Raw genomic sequence first — 21,680 nt, forward strand, 5'->3', positions numbered from 1 at the left:
GGGGCCCGCGAAGATAGCGGTGCATGGCGGAACATTGCCTGGGGGACAGGCTTCTGTTGAAGGGGACCATCTCCTGGAGAATGTCGGGCGCAGAGGCACCAGGACCAGGCAAGGCCTTCACCAGCCAGACCCAGGTAAGGTGACTCAGAGGAGTCCTCCCCTACTTTTGGGTCCTAGCTACTGGGGTATTCCCGGACCTTCTGGTGGTCAGAGGGTTTTGGGCAGGGGGGGGGAGGTGTCAGGCCCTTAGGCCCTGCCAGGGGAGAGAGGGGGGAGGTTAGAACAAGTGCCTTGTGGGTGATAGGCTCTTTCTGCATCCTTTTGTCTTTCAGGGAAAGGCCCGAGAAAAACTTAAGCATCAGGAACCTAGGCGGAAATGCCTGTCCTGTAAAACGGTTCTCAAGGAGTCATGGAAGAAGGTTCTCTGTGTGCCCTGTATTGAGGGGTTAGTGAAAGAAGAGAGGCCAGAACAGGGTGACCTGGTCAGGTTAGTGAGGCAGCTGACCAGTACCTTTGAATCATTTAAAAACTTAATGGAAAGTTTAGCCATTCCCCAGGCGGCCCCTCGCCCCCCCCCCCCCCCCGCCAGAGCAGGTAGCTCCCCGAGACAGGGGAAAAGGAACCCTCCTTGGACTCTGTCAGAGGAGGAGTCAGCAGGGGAGGAGGAGAGGGCCCCTCGGAAGACCCCAGGGGTCACTCCCAGTATAAGTTATCCCTGGAGGAAGTAGACGACCTCCTAGGGGCGATCTATGAGACACTGGACATTAAGGAAGAGGTTAAAACTCTATCCTTACATGATCAAATGTACCAGGGTATGGAGGCGCTGAAGCATAGGGTATTTCCAGTGCATGAGGTGTTGGTGGACACATTAGAAAAGAATGGCAGAACCCTGAGAGGAAGCCCTTTTTTTCTAAGGCGCTTAAGCGGAGGTTTCCGTTCAGTGAAGACCCAGGGCCCTGTGGAATAAAAACCCTAAGCTGGACACAGCTTTTTCCCAGACGGCCAGGAAAATGGATTTGGCATTCGAGGACATGGGGGTTTTGCCTGACCTATTGGACAGGAGAGCTGAATCCCTCCTTAAAAAGGCATGGGATTCACCCCTGTCAAATTTGAAGCCCGCCATGGTCACGACTGTTGTAGCCAGGAACATGGAGTATTGGCTGACACAGCTACAAGCCCATATTGTGGCCGACTCCCCCAAAGATAAGATCCTGGCATCGTTTGAGACATTACTGCAGGGAGTGGGGTACATCGTGGATGCATCCGCAGAGTCGGTGAGATTGGGGACTAGGTCAGCGGCTCTAACCAACCCAGCCCGGAGGGCCCTGTGGCTTAAGACGTGGCAGGGAGACATCACGTCCAAAATTAAATTGCGTGGCATCCCCTTCTCAGGTGATCTCCTGTTCGGACCAGGCTTAGAGTCTGTCTTGGACCGTACGGCAGACAGGAAAAAATCCTTCCCCCTGAAGTGAAAGTTGCAGGATGTGGGGGCCAGGAGATTTCGTCCCCCAAAAAGACAGAGCTTTAGGACAGTGGGACAGAGGAGGACTTGGGGGCAAAGGAGGGGTGATTTTTCGTCCTCCTGAACAGCCCCAGAAGCCGCGATGACTCGGTCCCCCCCGGTGGGAGGAAGATTGTCAGCCTTCTTTCCACAGTGGGAAGCAGAGGTCTCCTGCCCTTTCATCCTGGACATCGTAAGGGGGGGTTACCAACTAGAATTCTCGAGACCACCGTCAGAGAGATTGTTGATGAAGAGCCTGCCCAAGTGTCCTCTGAAGGCCTCAGCCTTGCTAGACTCAGTGAGAAAGGGGTTCTATTCCCACGTATTTGTGGTTCAAAAACATTAGGGTCCTACAGACCAATCTTGACCCTAAAACCCCTAAACGAGTCCATACGGTACAAGAGATTCCGCATGGACTCAATCTTTACGATCAGAGCCCTCCTCCCACCAGGGGCCTTCATGGCCTCTATCAACGCATATCTACAACGCATATCTACACATGCCCATCGCAGAAGCTTCCCAGCGTTTTCTCAGGTTAGCAGTTTGGGGTATAGCAGGGACACACCATATTCAGTTCCAAGCCTTGCCATTCGAACTCTCCTCCTCTCCAAGAATTTTCACCAAGGTGCTGGCCAAGGTGTTGGTTCCCATTCGGCTGAGAGGAATAGCTGTAGTACCTTACTTGGATGACCTGCTCCTATTTGCAGGCTCAGAAGTCCAGCTGAGGCGGAACATTGTGGAGGTGAGGAGACATCTGGAGAGCCTGGGTTGGCTATTGAACCTGGACAAATCCTGCCTGGTTCCCTCCCCAAAAATGACCTATTTGGGGTACATTCTAGATACCACAGGACAGAAGACCTTGCTAACCTCAGAAAAACTCGCCAAGCTAGATGGAGGGATCAGGCTGTTGCTGGGGAGCCGCGGCGTAACTGTGAGGCAGGCCATGTCAGTGTTGGGACTGTTGACCTTATCCATCCTGGCAGTTCAGTGGGCAGGATTGCATCCTCGTCCCCTCCAACTTTTTATCCTAAGGGTCTGGGACAGACAGGTATGGTTCTTAGATACCAGGATTCTTGTTCCCCCCAGTGTAAAAAGATGGCCAATGCGACTCAGGGACTGTTATGGAGTTTTCCGGTGGTCTGGAAGCCAGCGCCCAAGGTTGGGGGGCCCACCTAGGGGAGTCGATGATTCAGGGAGAATGGCCCCCAGGAGAGAAAAGGGAATCCTCAAATTGGAGGGAGTTGAGAGCGATATTGGAAGCTCTCCGTTCTTTCCAGAGCAGGATTGGGGGCCAGCATGTCCACGTCCTGACGGACAACGCGACAGTGGTAGCCTATATAAACAGGCAGGGTGGAACAAGGAGCAGGTCTCTCTGGTCCCTGGCGGCAGTGATTCTGTCTTGGGCAGAGAGAAACTTTGCCTCCTTGTCGGCCGTCCACCTAAAAGGAGAACTGAACCAGATAGCCGACTATCTGAGCAGAAGACAGCTCAGAGAGTCGGAATGGGCTCTAAATGCGGAATTGTAGCAGGCCATTGTCAAGAGGTGGGGATCCCCAGACATAGACCTCTTCGCATCAGGGATAAACAACAAGGTCCCGAGCTTCTTTTCCTTAAGCCGGTGGGACGGAGCACAGGCAGTAGACACGTTGTGGCAGAGGTGGGATTACCCGCTGTGCTACGCCTTCCCCCCGGTTGCCCTGCTGTCAGCAGTATTGAGAAAGTTCGGGGGGGAGAATACTTCACTCATCCTGATCGCTCCGTATTGGCCCCGGAGGGCGTGGTTTGCAACACTGAGGGCCTTAGCCACTCGGCCGCCCTGGGTGTTGCCTCCACGGAGAGATTTACTGGCACAGGGCCCGGTCCTATGTCCCAGGGTGGAGAGGCTGAAACTGACAGCCTGGTTTCTGAACAACAACTTCTGTTAGCAAAGGGGCTCTCGGCCAGACTGGTGGCTACGCTCCTGGCTAGCAGAAAAGCAGAAACCCAAGCCATTTACGGGAAGGTGTGGGGTTGCTTTAAGAAATGGTGCTTCGGGGCCTCAGTGGCACACTCAAGAGCCAGGTTTCAGCTCTCAGTGTGTTTCTGGAAGCCCCTCTAGCCAAAGAAGCACTGGTAATCAGGTTCTTTAGAGCCCTGATAAGACAGAGACCTCCTGGGAGTGGTCCGTTTCCAATGTGGGATCTGACTAAAGTACTTAGGGTATTGAAGGAGCCCCCGTTTGAGCCCTTGGGGTCCTGCTCGCTAAGGGATCTCACGCTGAAAATGAATTCTTTCTTGGATACACAGAATATAACTGGATACTAATATTTATAGGTATAGTTGATCCAGGCAATATCCGATTGCCTCTCGGGGGATCAGGAAGGAATTTTTTCCCCTGCAGGAGCAAATTGTTTCATGCTTTGCTGGGTTTTTTGCCTTCCTCTGGATCAACTCTGGGTGTAGGATTATAACTTTTTTTTTTTAATGGTTGAACTAGATGGACTTTTGTCTTTTTTCAGCCAGACTAACTATGCAACTATGTAACTATGTATGCTCCCATGGTGTCTGTCAGGAGAACAGAAACTTTTCTATTAAATACTTACCGTAATTTTCCTTTCTTGATGGACTCCATGGCAGCATGAGCCCCCTCCCAGTGTCATGAGTAGGCTAGTTACAGAACCTGGCCTCTGGCTCAACCTCAAAATTTATGGGAGTGGGGTTCTAAGAGATAGGAGCAAGGGCGGAGCTACCCAAATGTATGCTGCCATGAAGTCCATCAGGAAAGGAAAATTATGGTAAATATTTGATAGATCATTTTCAGTTTTTTCTGACCTTGCTTCCATATCCTGTTTTCTAATCCATGACTTTTGCTTTCCTATGATTTCTGCCTTCACATTTACTTTGGACCTGTGCCTTTTTTGGGGGGAAATTCCAAATCCATAATACTGGGAAATAAATAGGTGCAATTTAGGTGCTGTAGCAAATAGATAAAAGGCACAATTATCCACTCTTAGAAGGAATACAACACACCTTCTCAAAGATTAGGCAGATTTATGGATATAATTTATTTATAAAAGATTCACAATTGTCAGAGAAACACGTTTGGCTGCCTCTTCTATCTATCTTCCACCTTTTAAAAAAACATCAGCTCAATGTTTGCTTTGCCATATTTCCCAGTGTATTTTTAGTCAAGTGCTACCCTTTCCTCATTTTAACTCCTGCCAGAATCAACTGTTATTCTGTTTCTTGTTTCTTCACTCAGGGTCTGCAATCATCTCCCGCTCTGCTTAGGCTCCCAAAAGTTTAGGATCAGCTTACATTTTGCCTCCTCTCAATCAGTTCAAGTGAGATGGCACAATTGACACGTCTGATTGGTTTGTAAAGGGGATCACAGTGTTATTAATATCTTGGAAGCAAAAAAAACATACAACCTAAATACATCTGCACCTATTTGATTCAGCAAAATAAAAAATCAGGAGTGTCCAACCGATAGTTCTGACCAGGATTCCATGGAACCCTATTGTTCCTCCAGATGTTGCTAGGGGTTCCTTGAGCTGACCTCCAATTTGAGGGTGTTTGCATAGTTCCAAGTCCAATGCCACTTGGCAGAGCCAGCTGCATGACACCAATGATCTTTTTAGCAGCTAGAAGCATGGCATTCTGACAACCACTGTAAGGGGGGCACATCACTTTCAATAGCCACCAATATAAGGAGTGTTTTTCCCAGTGACCACCAATGTAGGGGACATTCTTCCCACTGGCTACCAATATGTAAATTTTAGAAGGGATTCCTTGAGACCTGAAGTTTATTTCAAGGGTTCCTCTGAGATAAAATAAAAGCTGTTCCAAAGGCTTTGTGCATTGTCTAAGCTTTCACTTACTTCTTTGTCAATCAACACAGATGTTTATGCATGGCATGCAGTTTTTTGCCTGCAGCTGTGTAGAAACTATTGAAGTGGATCTCCTTTAGGTATGTAGTGACATGGATAGGAGGAAACATGTTTTTTTTCTAAAGAAAAAGGCTACAACATTATTTCTACTAACATTATAGCTACAAGCCACATGCCTGCAAAGCAACATTAATCTCTGTTAACATCTAAAAAAAGGGTTAAAATATCTGCCTATTTAAGAGTCTCCAGCTGCTAAATACATTATGGCTGAATTTCACTTGGTATATTATTTTATGGTTTAAAGACAATGTTTTGTTCTCAACTAATTTTCAAATCAAAAAAACAATTGTTCGCTTGTAGTAAGGGAGATGAGCACACAAAGCCTAAATAGCTGAATCTTTAAACTGCACTTCTGTTTTTTCTTTTTTGTGGGTTTTCTATACAGATTTATGGTTCACATATGTGTGATATACAATATATGCTGGAGGGATTGATGTTTATTGGAAAAATGTGGATTGAATTAAGAATGAATTATTAGTTTGTTTAGGAGCATTCATTGCACAGAGTTTTAAATATTGATAGGTATTATGCTGTGCACTATGCTATTTATTATTTATCACATCTCAGTTGTAGAGTTAGCACAGTGCCTCAGTACGTAGTTAAGGTTTTCGAGTAATTTTGTATATATACTGCCACTTATACCAATCAATGCCTCCCCCCTTTGTACTGTAGCTGTTATACTCTATTCATCCCACTCACGTCTGTCACTTTTATTGGGTGATCAGATGTCTGCAGAACAAACAGCCTAGATTTATCAGTGACAAGTTCTATGCAAACATTCACTCTAAGCATTTCCATTAAACTTACCTCCTCCTGATCTGGGGACACCTGTAATATTTTGTATTATGTATCATTTTCTACCTTGGTGGCAATAGTGTTTTGAACAAATAGAAAGGATGGATCCATCTAGCAGGGGCACAGACACCAATTAAAACTTAAATGGAAATTGATTCGCCACATCACTACTAAGAAGTCCAAATACAACTTTGTTCCAGTAAAAGTCAGGGGGACAATCCAAAAAGTAGCCAACATGATTCGGGGTTCAAGAGCACCCTCTTCATTAGGGTTTTTTCCAGTGTGACTTTAAACACAGGCCTTGTCAGCAGCTTGTTTGGAAGCTGCCAAACCAGCTATTGACAAACCTGTGCTTGCAATTACATTGGAAAAACTCTGATGAAAGGGGTGCTCTTGGACCCGCTAAATGCATTGGTTACTTTTTGGATTGTCTGATTTTAATGTAATAGAGATGTATCTGGAACTCTTAGCACTGATGTGGGACTTCCATTTTAATTTCTGTTAGATCATACAGCAAGCCAAGGCGACTGTGGAGCTTCACTGGTTCCCTGTCTGGGAACCAAATCATTTACATCAACATCAATACTTTAGGATAGCGGTATCAGTGAGATAACCCTATGGGTCCAGTGCAATTTTCCTCAGAATTAAAACTTGACAGGGGTTCTAACTCTGAAGTACTTTATCAAAACTAAAAGTTCTGGTTATTTACACCCATTATCTATGCATATGAGAAACAAAACTATTAAAAAGATATAATTTGGTTAAATATCTCACCTGTGTATGTGCTGTGCATGCAAATCGTCTATAGTATCCATAGTCACATGAAGTATCCTCTAGACAAAAGCTTGCTTTGTGGCCTTCAGCCACTCTTCTCTGTGAGCTTGCATCAAGCAAATCATAATGACTGAACTCATCCATACTGTGATAATGCCTGTTGACAATGACATAAGAATCATTCTTAGATATTTCTGAGGAGCACCGTTTCTATGGAACACTATCTAATAACTAATTGATCATCAGCTAGATCAGGTTAGATGAATTACTTGACCTATTACCTGATCAGATATTAATCAGGCAGCATGGAAAATAGGATAACATGATTTTAGGCAGATTAAAGTCTGCATAAGGTATGTAAAGAAGCATTTGAACCAGTATTATTGAATGCCATTTAGAAAGCCTTGAAGCGGTAGTAAACTTGAGGGGGAAAAAAATTCCCCCTGCAAGGCAATGTTATAATGTACTAGCATGCATCACATACTAGCACATTATGAAAGACTTACCTTTAAATGAAGCCCTCTAGGAGAGCGCTGTCACCGGTGAAGAGGCTTCATCTTGATTCGGTCTTCCTTTCTGTTCCATGGGCTGCGGCCAGTTGACTGGCTGAGCCGCGATGACGTCACTCGTGTGTGAGTCTGGGAGTCTCGGCCGCAGCACACAGCTCTGAAGGAATGCCATGGGCATGCTGTTCCTTCAGAGCGCATGCGCCAGTGACTTCACCGGCTGCCACTCACTAGAATATCTCCTAAGCAGTGCACATTTAGGAGATATTCATTTTACCTACAGGTAAACATTATTATAAGTTTACCTGTACGTAAAACTAAATAAAAAGTTTACTACCACTATAAAACTCTTAAAAAAAAAAAAAAAAAAAAAGCCCTGCAAGTTAATGTCATAATGTACTAATTAGCATACTTTACTAGCACATTATGGAAGACTTTACCATAAAACAAAGCCCTCCAGCGTTGCACTGTCACCACTGCCAGGGCTTCCATCTTCACCTAGTCTTCCTTCCGGAAGCATGAAAAGTGGGATAACATGTTTTTAGGCCGATTAAAGTCTGTGCAAGGTATGGCAAAAAAGCCTTTGAACCAGCATTATTGTATGCCATTTAGAACGCCTTAAAGGGGTGATAAACTAAAACAAAACAAAAAAAACCCTGCAAGTTAATGTCATAATGTGCTAGTATGCATTGCACACTAGTACATTATAAAAGGCTTACCCTAAAACCAAGCCCCCATACCTTCCATCCTTACTTGGTCTTCCTTATGAGTTCACAGGCTCTGGCCATTTGAATGACCGAGCCACAGTGACATCACTCCTGCACATACACGCAGGAGTATGCTCGTGGCACAGCACTCTCAATGGACCACACAGTTGGAAATGCTGTCTATTCAGCTGCAAAACACGCGAATACCTTCTAAGTGGTGCATGTTTAGGAGATGTACATTTTACTAACAGGTAAGCATTAGAAAGCATCACAAAGTTGTTTACTACCTCTTTAAGTGATACTGCAGCTTGGCAAATAAGGACCTATATGTGGTATAAAAAAGACTCCCACAGCTGATCACTTGTTTGCAAGGAATTCAGTATTGGAGAGTCAGAATAGAAAATCTTTCCTCTGTTTTCATCTCCTTGATTCAGAACTTCCCTTCAGCACAGAGCTGGTGTTACATAGTAAGAATTAAAAAAGTATTAAATTTTTGCTATAAAACCCCCCAGACAACCCTTTTCAGGCCTCTGAACTAATCTCACTTAAAAACCCTACGTATACGTACCCCTCCCTGATAGTGATGACTTTCCACTGTGTTTACATTCTTGGTGTAGCAATTTTCCATTGAACTGGCTGCACATACAAAATAATTCCCCATAAACTTTTTTTTTTTTATTCCAAAAATAATTTTATTGGAAAAGTTAAGGCAGATCAATGTACATACAAATATGGCTTACAGTCCGAACATAGACACAATATGTAGCATCCCGTTTCGCAGACGGGCTATGGGTTTGAATTGTAGTACAAATCGAGGTGAAGTATATGTTTATATCAAAGGTGTATAGCAAACCAGCAGATACAAAGAGTGTAATCGATAAATCGTTATAGGTATATTAATTACTGACCTATCTACTTGTACGCCCTTATGTTGAGGGAATGTAAAGTGCTGGGGAAGAATAGCACATGATGATGTGTGTGTTATGATTTGTGTACCCATTTCGGGAGCTTGTGATCCACATGAAATTAGTCACACCTGTATGAGAGATTAAATGCTATATTTTGTTTGGGATATATGAGTGATAAAAGCGTACAAAGATGTGAGATAAAAAGAAGTCAGAGAGGTGAATATATAGAAGAGATGTAGAGTGAGGTAGAAGGGGGGAATATGAGGTAAAAAAAAGGGGGGGGGAATGGGTAAGGAGTAGAGGGGGTTAGAATGGGTAGCTGCAGATAAAATAAATCACATTGTTTTATACGAGCCAGAAAGATAGCTGTATAGCTTAGGATTTAATATGTGCAAGATGGGGCAATATGTGGGTCAAAAACCTGAAAGGTAGGTTATGATGTTGAGTCTCAATCCATCTAAATGTGCATTAATGCATCACTGGTGGATAGGGTGTCTTTTGAGATAACAGTGTGTCCAATTATTTAATCAGGGGGTGTAGGCTGTTCATGCAATAATATGTGATAGGTACTGATGGTTTTGAAATGACTCCAACAAGCCCATGTCTTCCTGAATCTCTCGGGATGGTCTTTTGCTACAGAAATCAATTCCTCCATTTCCTCAATTTTGTTGATCTTAGCAAACCATTCTTGAATAGTGGGAACATGTGTTGAGCGTCAGTGGACTGGGATACATTGTTTTGCCGCGTTTACCATGTGTATGGCGAGTGATTTATGGTAAGTCCTAAATGGAAGTGTGAATGGTGGAGCAAGAATTGTGCGGGGGAGAGGTCTAGGGAGTACGTCGTTACTTGTGTGATTATGGTTTGGATTTTCTCCCAGAAAGGCTGCAGCAATGGGCAGTCCCACCAGGTATGCAAGAGTGTACCCGTTGCCTGGTGTGACATCTCCAACACGAATCTGAGATGTTAGGGTCAAATTTGTGAAGCAGGGACGGAACTCTGTACCATCTAGAGTATAGTTTAAAATTGTTTTCTTGTGTGGAGACACATATGGACCCTTTGTGTATATTTTCGTAAATGTGATCCCAGTCTTCTGGCGATAGTTGGAGTTGTAAGTCAGAGCTCCAGGCCTTGCAAGCTTTCCTAGATGGTCAATGGTGATTTCGAGGCATGTGTAGAGCTTAGATACGACATGTCTCTGGGGAGAGTCTGTTGAGCAATGTTTTTCAAATGGGGTGAGTGGTCTAGTATACTCTTTGAGCTGTGATGAGCTATGTATAAAGTGGTGGAGCTGTCTGTACATCCACGGCGTGAGGGTTAGGGATGGCCATTTGTTCAAAAGGTGGTCTCTGTACTCAGAATTTCCCATCTTTGAAGAGTTGATGCAGAGTCAAATTGTCTGGGGGGTTAGACCCAGGCACGAGACATACCTGGGGGGAAGTCTGGGTTCATTTTGAAAGGTCCCCATAAACTTGACTAGAACCATACTGCTAGTATATGTGGAGGATATTTCTGCATAGAGGATCCTGGATCCTGTAGTGACATGTGGGTCGACGGAAGGAGCAAATAATTTTAGTTTTAGTATAAATTTCAATAATTTTAAATATATACAGTAAGCACACCACATAACAAAAAAGTAATAAAGTTGAATTAGGCATATTTATACAATAGGTACAAAAACGTCATATCTCATCACGAATAATACAACATAGGTATTTGTTTCACTGCTAATTCCCACCAACAAGAAATGCATGCATGTTTATAGGTACAGTGAGCACTACCAAGTCATATAGCAGCTGATGTTCAGAAATGCATACAGGAATTCAGTACCCAGTATAGAATATTGAGAAGCATAGCTGAGCTAGACCCTTTTGAAAAGTGGGAGGAGGAGGGAAAACACAATCTTTGGGGGTAAAAGGACCCCCTTTCTCAAGAACAACCTGTCTCAGCTATCCTTTTCATTAATCTATTCTGGGTACTGAATTTGTGGTATGTGGGGTACTTACTCTATATATTTAAAATGATTGTACTATCAGACTGAAACACTGTGGAGTGGTTTAAGCACCCTAAAAAATTATCTATTGTTGGGTACTAAATGGTATAGATAATAGTGGTGTGGAGCCCCAGTTTCATACTGTCATAGTTTGAAGAAAAAAATGTTTGTACTCCTGCGCTGGACGATGGACTCCACAGTGACAGTAACCATACATAGATAGCCTATGTAATGCATGCCTTGCTGCCCTCAACAGACCAGGGGAATCCAAATGAACTGCATACAAAAAGACAAAGAGAAGGCGCACAGGCCTACTGCATTACCTTTAAAAATTGGTTTATTGTATAAAATGTGATATACTCACAAAAGAATGAAAGTGAAAGGCACATCATAAGAGATAGAGCAAGGTCCAATCTCCCTGGAAGGTGTTTGGTCGGGGACTATAGACCTCCAAATCAGTGTGAACCAAATCTTATTGCTAATTACATGTGTTTTCAGAATATATTTCAACCAGGGATTTCTCTGCATCAGAATGGTATTGGGGAAGCAGGAAATGTAAATTTTCACTTTGTTTAAGGTAAATGTTGAACTTTTGTAAGCGAGCTTTGCTTTAATAAATATTCAGTTTGGTAAGTGTTTAGATGCTAAAGGCCTGTTGTGAGCAACATTAGGGCTAAATGAATGCAAAATGGGGCCCTGAACTACTAGTTATATATAATCCATAAAACAAATGTAGGTATTATTTTCATTAGCCATTAATCAGTCAATAGCCATGAAGTAACTTCACTGCTACTGTGCTGGAAAATATAAAGAGCAGCAAACTAAAATACAGACAAGACAAGGGTGAATGTGGAAAGCAAATGCAACCTGTCATTATTTTACTGGAAACGATTCACTTAACTGAAAATATAGATGTGCATCATCAAATATTTGAACATAGCAAAGACATGATCTCAAAAGGGGAAAAAGAAATGTACAGCCACCAGCTTTTCACTTTGCTGAATAAAACCAGATGTTTCGGACGGAGATCAGCATTTTCATAATTTCCTGTTCTAAAACTGTTGTGATAGCAAGATGAAATACAGAATTTCTTTAAAGTTGAGTGACAAAGGTTTGACAAAAGTAAACCCTTAAGGCACAGCAAAATTGGATGGAAATTCTTCTTAAAACAGCAACAAATTCCAATCAGGTTTGGTATTGGTATACGAATATTGATTTACAGTACTGAATTACATGACTTAGGAAAGAACTCTACTAAATGCTATGATGGCTATCTAGGAAGGATATGTGTACTCCATTAGTAAAATAAATATTTCACTTATAAAGAGAATATTTGAAAATGAAAGGTAGAAAGAATGTTTGTTTTGTTTCACAAAATGGAATGTTGGTGGAGTGAAAAATGAATTGATGCTCTATTAACTACTGGAGCTGAATGAGCTGAAAAAATAAGATTTCAGAGAATATGTATTTTGTGAAAAGAAATAAAAGTTATGTTTTATTCAGTAGTGTATTGGTAAAGCGTGTCTTTACCAGGTACACAAAATAACTCTGAAGGAATCACAGAAGCCTTTCTTGCAAATAAAGGTATTTACAGATATCTTGTGGTGTCATCTGATTTACTTTTAAAGTAATATCCCATACACACCATCAGCCCAGCGGGCTGAATGAAAAAAAACTGACTAATTGCTGTACTAGCAAAAGCAGTGTTAGTACAGCGACCTCCCCAGCTGTGCTATTGTGTTCTGACAGGGGGCCTGCACCCCCCAGAAAACACTGGTCAGCCAACGGCTGAGAGTGCTAATCGGAAGCCTATCGGCAGACCTTTTTCGGTCATGCCCCTTTGACAGAAGCCAGACTTGCTGCAGTACACATGGGTTGAATGTCGGCTGGTTTCTGTTGAACCAGCCAATACCACCTGATATTCAGCCTGTGTGTGTGGCTTAACAAAAGCAGTGTTAGTACAACGATCTGTACCACCCACCCCCCACCAGAGCACAGCGACCAGCACAAGCTGGTGTGCTGGTCAGAAGCCGATCGGCAGACTTTTTACAGTCATGCCCCTTTGGCAGAAGTCGGACCAACTGCCATACACACTGGCCGAATGTTGGTTTCTGTTGAATCAGCCAATACCACCCGATATTTGCCCCTTTGTACGGGGCTTAAGCCTGTAGTCTATTGTAAACTTATAGAGCTACGGGTCTTCTTCAGTGTTTTCTTTCCCTATTATACACACTAAATTCCATTGTCTAGTCAAATGCACTGCTCAATCTCTGAGAGCAAAGAGAGGAAACCTTTTTATAAATCTTGACTTTGGTGTTTAAAGCTATGTGCTTCTGCTATGTCCACCACTTTCACTTTTCACATTTTTATTTTTTACTGGCCCAACCCTGGTGTAGAATATTGTATCAATGTGCAAATTTTATAGGATGACGGTACTTCTACAAAAAAAAAAAAGACATACTACCAATAAGTCGTTATGAAAAAGGTCTTCACCTTTGCTGGCTATAGGCTCTTGCCTACTGTTTATGTATTACAGGTACTTATATAGAGCAGTCAATTTATGCAACTATGTATATATATATATATATATATATATATATATATATATATATATATATTACATTCACATCAGTCCCTAACATGCAAGTAGCATACAATCTAAGGTTCATAACTCGCATTCATACACATACTAGGACCAATTTAGACATGGTCCAATTAACCTGCGTGCATGTCTTTGGAGGGCGGGAGGAAACCGGAGTACCTGGAGGAAACTCACACAGGCACAAGGAGAAAATGCAAACTCCAGGCAGTTGGTGCCGTGGTTGGGACTAGAACCAATGACCTTAGTACTGCCAGGCAGAAGTGCTAACATTAGGTTGAGTTACACTCTAAGCCCAATTGAGTCTTGCCTAAACTCATTTAACCTTCAGAGGGCACACAGAACTATGTGACATTAGACCAGGGGTCTCCAAACCTTTGACACAAAGGGCCAGTTTACTGCCCTTCAAACTTTAGGGGGGCCAGATTGTGGCCAGTGGGAGTAGAAAATGCCCTGGCATCAGTGGGAGTAAACAATACCCTAGGCTTGGTGTTCAGTGGGAGGAACAGTGCCCCATCGTTGGTGTCAGTGGGATAATTAGTTCCCTATTTCTGGTGTCAGTGGGAGGAACAGTTCCCCGTCGCTGGGGTCAGTGGGAGGAACAGTGCCCCGTCTCTAAGGTCAGTGGGAGGAACCGTGCCCTGTCGTTGGGATCAGTGGGAGGAACAGTGCTCCATTGTTGGGATCAGTGGGAGGAACAGTGCCCCGTCTTTGGGGTTAATGGGAGGAACAGTGCCCCATCGTTGGGGTCAGTGGGCGGAACAGTGCCCCATATCAGTGGAAGGAAAAGTGCCCTAAGGGCCAGATAAAAGCAAGCAAAGGGCCACATCCGGTCCGCCGGCCACAGTTTGGAGACCCCTGCATTAGACTGTAGTCTCATATCAAAACGGCAGAAGTCCAATAAACATTTTCAAGGTTTCTTGAATAATATTGTTAGTAGCTCATTATCTTTTTAATTTATTCCTTGTTTGTTAATGTTTTTTTTTTCTAAAATAAGCTAGGACTTACTGATGGCAGCTGTGCCACTCCCAGGAATAGCGAGGTCGACTTGGAAGGAAGTCAGCTGTACCTTGATTCTTCACTCTCTGGGGAAAGCGCAGAAGCACTCTCTGGTCATAATCTCTGACATCAGAACGGTAAGCTGAACTATGGAGACAAAAACACCATTAGTACACCATAGGAAATTCCATTAAAATTCAGTCAGTTTTCTAAATATGAACAGAAATTTACAGTGAATAGACTGTAATTACTGGAATATTTAGAAGTGCTCAATATATCCTTAAACATGACAAACATTCACAACTAAAGACTTGTTCCTTCATAATTGAAAAATACATGACTCAGTGTGATTCATACACCGAAAAGGACAAGAAAACACCTCTAAAAAAGAGACTATGAAAAATTATTAATATCTGTAGGTGATGACACAGAATAAGTTTCAGTTGTTCCAAATTGGTAAGCCAACCAACAGATATTGGGAAAACCGCACATCTCCTCCCAAAATGAATGTTTGGCACCATGCACAAAACAGTAAAGGAAAGTATAAAATTACACCAGACTGGCTTTTGGCAAACATGGTGTTGCAATTTTCACTTTGCAAGGAAATGTTCCCTAGAGATTAGTGCAGGGGTGGGCAAACTTTTTGACTTGAGGGCCGCAATGGGTTCATATATTTGACCCAGGGGCTGGACCAAGAGTAGATGAATGATGTGTATGTGTCATCCATAGTAAGTATAGTAATATTCCCCCATAGTAAGCATAGTAATTAATCCCCCATATAGTAATTCATCCCCCATAGTAATTCATCCCCCATAGTAATTCATCCCCCATATAGTAATTCGTCCCCCATATAGTAATCAATCCCCCATATAGTAATTAATCCCCCATATAGTAATTCATCCCCCATATAGTAATTCATCCCCCATATAGTAATTCATCCCCCATAGTAATTCATCCCCCATAGTAATTCATCCCCCATAGTAATTCATCCTCCCTATAGTAATTCATCCCCCCTATAGTAATTCATCCCCCATATAGTAATTCATCCCCCATAGTATATCATCCCCCATAGTATATCATCCCCCATAGTAATTCATCCCCCATATAGTAATTCATCCCCCATATAGTAATTCATCCCCCATAGTAATTCATCCCCCATATAGTAATTCATCCCCCATAGTAATTCATCCCCCATAGTAATTCATCCCCCATAGTAATTCATCCCCCATAGTAATTCATCCCTCATAGTAATTCATCCCCCATAGTAATTCATCCCCCATATTAAGTCCCCAAGTCCCCCCTGTGTCAATTCACTTACCTTTGCTCCGCGCGTTCCTCTCGCCGTGTTTCCTCGCCGTTCCGGTGTAGCATGAAAATCTGTCTCCTATGAGGATCTGTCCCCCTCGACGTATCTGCGCATGTGCCAGTTTCAGGCATTAGCAGCCGATCGGCGATCTCCGGCACATGCGCAGATACGTCGAGGGGGGACAGATTCTCATAGGAGACAGATTTTCATGCTACACTGGTCTTCAGGGCGGACTGTGAGAGGAGCCTAGCGGGAGCCTAGCTCCGCGGGCCGCATTAAAAGGTCCGCCGGGCCGTATACGGCCCGCGGGCCGTAGTTTGCCCATTGCTGGCTTAGCGAATAAGGTGAAGCTGTGCTGACTTCCATCATCCGATCATGTGCAAAATAAAAAAATGTTTTTTTAATTTCTCTTGCAAATGATTAGGTATTTTTTGCAAAGTTAATTTTCACCACATTCACTGGAAAATTCTCTTGCAAAGTGAAAATTGCTTTGTGAAGTGAACAGTCTACCCAGTCAACCCAACTCCAGCTAAACCCTTTTTCTTTTAGTTTATAATACAGTGACAAAGAATTTTGTGAGATGTTTATTGCTTTATATTTCCTCACTTGGCAGATTTCTCCTCATATTCTTTCTATTTGATAATAGTCAGACAGAAATGGAAATGGGAGAAATCTCCCCAATGGGCACACTGACGGAAAAACTAAATTTGGTTTAAACCACCTTGCTTTTTATTACTATCTCTTTCTCCATTGGGGAGGTTTTCCCTCACTTCCTGTTCAAGTAATGGGCACCAGACAAAACAGGAAGTGAGATATTACTTCAGTATCAAGGAGGACACAAGCAACAAGTGAAACCCAAGAGGCCCTACCCCTTCCCTATTCTATTAAACAAAAAAAACAAAAAAACATTTTGCTATAGCTGGGCTTAAAGTGACCCTGTCACCACAGTGTCAAATGTAAACAAAGCCCATGTTGTAGAAGCTTGTATATTGACTTTTCTGAGGCCCATGTCTTCAAATTTCACTTTTCTGCTGCTCCCTGACAGCTGCAGGTATTTGACACTTCCAAATGTGCTTCCCGGCTGAACATTGTGGTTTCTCCTATCAGGAGCAACCACAGCATATGGCGGGAAGAGCAGATATTTATGTACCTGGAAATGTTGCATACCTGCAGCAGCCAGGAATACGCAAAGTGGTGGAGTCTGAAGACATTGGCTGCTGGAAAGGTGAATATGCATGCGCTTCTTTTGCAGATTGAGCGTCCTTGGATAGGTTTGTTATCAGATACAACAGCCCCTCTAGAACCTTACAGAATTGCCTTACAGAGTTCTTGCCTACATCTTACCCAGTTTCGTATTTGAAACACCATAACACCAACAATCCAAAGCATGGGTGAGCACTTATTAACCATATTTGTTGTTACAAGTGTGGTTTTGAGTGGAGTAAAAAAAGACTAAGACAAGATAATTTGTGCAGCCCTTTTATTCTACACTATTACTAAACACCGACTTACTGCTTTACCGTTACCATTATAGCTGAATTCCTAGTATGAATATTTTTGCATAGTTACATTGGTCCAGCTTGAAACAACGTAACTATACATGTTCCATACCTGGTTGATCCCTTTTGAAGCTGCAGATTGCTGTAATGGGCAGCGCAAGTATGGTGATTGACGCTGGCTTTTGAGTCCTATGCCATGCAGCTGCCCTGCTGTCTAATAAACACATGAGGCTGCTTAATTGGCACAGGCACCATTCAGAGAACACTTAGCACACTTAGCATTTTCTCAATGAATGCAAAGCATCCTGTGACTGGACAAGGTGGAGACATGGGACAGTGATGCCATAATCTCCACCTCACCCAATCAGACAATGATTTGCATTCACTAAGAATATGCAAAGTGTTCTCTGAATGGTGCCTTTGCTCAGTAAGTGACCTCCTATATATTTACTAAGCAGTAAGGCTGCCACTTGGCATGAGAACAGGAAGCCAGAAGCTATCACTGTGCTAGTGGTGCCTGCTACGATGATTTCCAGCTTGCACGAGGATCTGCCAGTTATGACACATACGTACAGTACTTACATTGGTTCAGGCTGAACCAATGTAACTATGCAAATCTACCTGGAATTCAGCCTTAAGATGTAGCATTAATGTAATTAGTGAATTAACTTAATAATATAAATGTGTTATGCTGGCAGATGAAAATAACACAGCGGCAGAGGACAATTAAAATGATTTTGTTTAGCTTTTGCTCAGCTGCACTGGGGTTCCCAGTTCAAATCCTGGTCAGGACATTAACTGCATGGAATTTCCATGTAATACCTAGGCATTTGTGGGTTTCCCTCTGACATTCCTGTTTTTTCCCATGCTCTAAAGACATGCTGGTTGGTTAATTGGCACCTGTCTACATTGGCCCTAGTATGTGTGTGCGTGTATGGGTTGCATGTGAGATAGGGACCTTAGATTGTAAGCTCTTGAAAAATGGATATGGATGTATACTATGTAAAGTGCTGTGTAAAGTGTTGGTGATATATAAATACCTTTAATAAATAACTAACTAAGAATGTATCATTCAGCTAATATAGCTGTCACCATTAACAAGAGAAGACTATACTGTATATAGCCATAGTAGCCCACGTCTCTCTTTTGTTGCCCACGTCCTGTCTTCTGAACAGATTTGCATGTCTACTTCATGTATCAGAGAAGTCACTGATTATACATGTCTACATAGAATTACAGTTAGGTCTGGGCTGATATATCAGCTGCACATTCCTGCTACAGGAGTTGTTGCCAAAGTAAACAGAGTTATGTAATTATTCTTCAGACATACTGGAGTCGAGTAACTAGAATTTCTGAATGAACTAAATGTGGTCCAGCTCACCTCTTCTGCTATGTAGCTCTGCATTGTATGATGATCTTAGACTTTAACCCAGAAAAAGTTAAATAACATGTAGATTCATCTTTCAAGGAACAGCAGACTCATAAAGCACACAGCCCGTCTAAAATTCCAGTTTTGTTGGGTCTATAGGGAGCTGTATTATAACAATGATGGTTTTTTTTTTTTAGAAAGAAACTGGTGGTGAACCAGAGCTTATCACATCATGGCTGGTCTCAGTTTAGTTTACACATCTTATACTCATTTGTCACGGTTTCCCAGAAATGTAGGACTTTTTCTCACGGGGGCTCACAGAATATAATGGTTAAATATTTCCTTTACTACAATTAGCATGATATTTAGGTCTAATACTTAAACATTCTTTTAGATTGACATGCCTTCCAACATTGTAAGAGGGCAAGAAGCACATTGTTTAGAATTAGAATTGTAGAACTAAATCCTTGCTTTCCCCAAATTCATGTCATCCTTTGCTAGACTTTACTTTCACCGTTTATACAGGCAAGAAAACCACTAAGAAAGACCTGGCCATTATCAAATTTACAAAGCAGCTAGAATATATCATCCCCCTGATAACCAATACAAGCAAGGCCCTCTGATTCCTACAGTATTGAATTGTATTGTAAATGTACTGTCTGTCTTTATGTTGTAAAGCACTGCGTAAACTGTTGGCGCTAAATAAATTATTTTTAACCGCCTCCCGCCCGCCATATAAGGTAATGACGGGCGCAAGGTGGTTCTCTCGTTCTGGGAGGACATCATATGACATCCTCCCATTCTCAGCGCGCATGCGCGGCTCTGGGAGAGCGCAGCGTGGCGATCGGTGGTTCGCTGTGTCCCTCGGACACAGCGGATCACCGATCAACGGAAAGAGCCGAAGATCTTGGCTCGATCATCCAATCACAGCTGATCGCATGTAAATAGGGAAATGCCGGTTATCAGCATTTCTCTCCTCACGAGCTGTCACGCTGACAGCTCGAGAGGTGAGGAGAACCGGTAATCGGCATTCCTTGGAGAAAACATGTACACTAATCATCAGGGCACTGATGAGCAGTGTGCCCTGATAATCAGTGTCTATCAATGCCAGCTGTCAGTGCTCATTATTGCCACCTGCCAGTGCCACATCAACGCCACATATCAGTGCCTACCAATGCATATCAATGCCACATATCAGTGCCCATCTGAGCTGCCTTTCTGTGTCGCCCATCAGTGCCAGTCAGTGCCACCTATCAGTGCTGCCAATCAGTGCCAGTCAGTGCCGCCTATCAGTGCACGTCAGTGCCGCCTAACAGTGCTAGACAGTGCCAGTCAGTGCCACCTATCAGTGCCATATATGACTGCTTCCTTTCAGTGCCCATCAGTGATGTCTGTCAATGCCCATCAGTGCCATATACTAGTGCCTCCTCATCAGTGCCCATCAGTGCAGCATCATTAGTGCACATCAGTGAAGGAGAAAAATCACTTATTTACAAAATTTTATAACAAAAACTAAGAAAAAATATTATTTTTTCAAAATTTTCAGTTGTTTTTGGTTTGTTTAGCAAAAAATAAAAAACCCAGAGGTGATTAAATACCACCAAAAGAAAGCTATATCTGTCTCAAAAAAATGATACAAATTTCATATGGGTTGTGTGCATGACCGCGCAATTGTCATTCAAAGTGCGACAGCGCTGAAAGCTGAAAACTGGCCTTGGCAGGAAGGGGGTATAAGTGCCCTGTAGGCTAGTGGTTAATAATAATAAAAATAACAATAATAATAATAATACAAGTCTAAATAGAATACCCAGCGCTATAACCACACCTTAAATTCCATATATTTCCCACAGTTTATAGAATGGTTTTTATTTGCTGTCACCCCTTCTACAAGTTGTGGGAAATATAACTAATATATGGTGGGGATATAGCACTGGGTATTCATAAAGGCAGACAGAATATCCTCATATTCATACCTCCCAACTTTCTGAACAATAAAGCGGGACACCTTTAAGCACACAGTATTTATACCAGGGGTGCTCAACCCTTCAAAGAGAAAGGGCCACGTGAGTGATTTAGTAACCAGTTGTGGGCCACAATGAAATGAAATGGTTCAGAATTTAGAATTTTTTATTTTGAATAGCATGATGAACATTTTCCATCTCCAGCCGCTGAATGCCGGTGAGTTCCTGTATAATCCGCCCCTCCTGTCCAAGTAAAAAACAGAATGTGACAGGGAGGCCACACAGGACTCCATGGAGCATGGGGCAGGGTCACTGTTGTGACACCTTATGCTACAACACCAAATGTAAAGCAAGTATATACGGCTGCTTTCACACTGATGTGCTGCGGTTTACCCACAATGCGAGCATGGTGCAGTGCACATGGGGCTTTCCTGCAGGTTAGCTGGACATTTATATCTTGCAGGTGTGGTGCACTTTCTGAAAGCACACCAAAATTCCTTCATTCAGGAGTTTTGGTGCTCTTTCTGAAAGCGCACCAAACCCACATGATATAACAGAAGTGCACTTCCCTGGTTTGAAGACAAGGACCACATTAGAGGTCTCCGAGGTCCAAATGTGACCCACGGGCCATAGGTTGAGCACCCCTGATTTAAGCAAAGAACACAGTCCCAGTTACATGGATCACAAATATCTAATATGCAGAAAATTGGCTAAATAACACAAGTGCTTTTTGAGCATTATTTTTCTTTTATATAGGCTTTTCAAGATAATAAATTCATTAATATAGAGGCTAATAAGAAGTTTAGTGCAGCATAACACTTTTGGTAGTAAAAT

The 21,680-nt window shown here is 42.8% G+C and overlaps 1 protein-coding gene across 2 annotated transcripts in view; it reads right to left on the minus strand.

The window, feature by feature from the left end:
- Nucleotides 1–21,680, minus strand: part of LOX (lysyl oxidase) — a 97,698-nt gene that overhangs the window by 24,537 nt on the left and 51,481 nt on the right. For both annotated transcript variants that reach the window (XM_089673800.1, XM_089673741.1), the window contains exons 3-4: nucleotides 14,721–14,858; nucleotides 7,000–7,156 (exon numbers count right to left, since the gene is read on the minus strand). In XM_089673800.1, the coding sequence (XP_089529926.1) occupies nucleotides 7,000–7,156; nucleotides 14,721–14,858 (295 nt within the window). The remainder of the gene's footprint in view (nucleotides 1–6,999; nucleotides 7,157–14,720; nucleotides 14,859–21,680) is intronic.

The sequence above is a fragment of the Staurois parvus genome, unplaced genomic scaffold, assembly GCF_062004578.1.
Source record: "Staurois parvus isolate SC_StPar_1 unplaced genomic scaffold, SC_StPar_1.0 ptg000004l, whole genome shotgun sequence".
In the NCBI taxonomy this organism is placed as follows: domain Eukaryota; kingdom Metazoa; phylum Chordata; class Amphibia; order Anura; family Ranidae; genus Staurois; species Staurois parvus.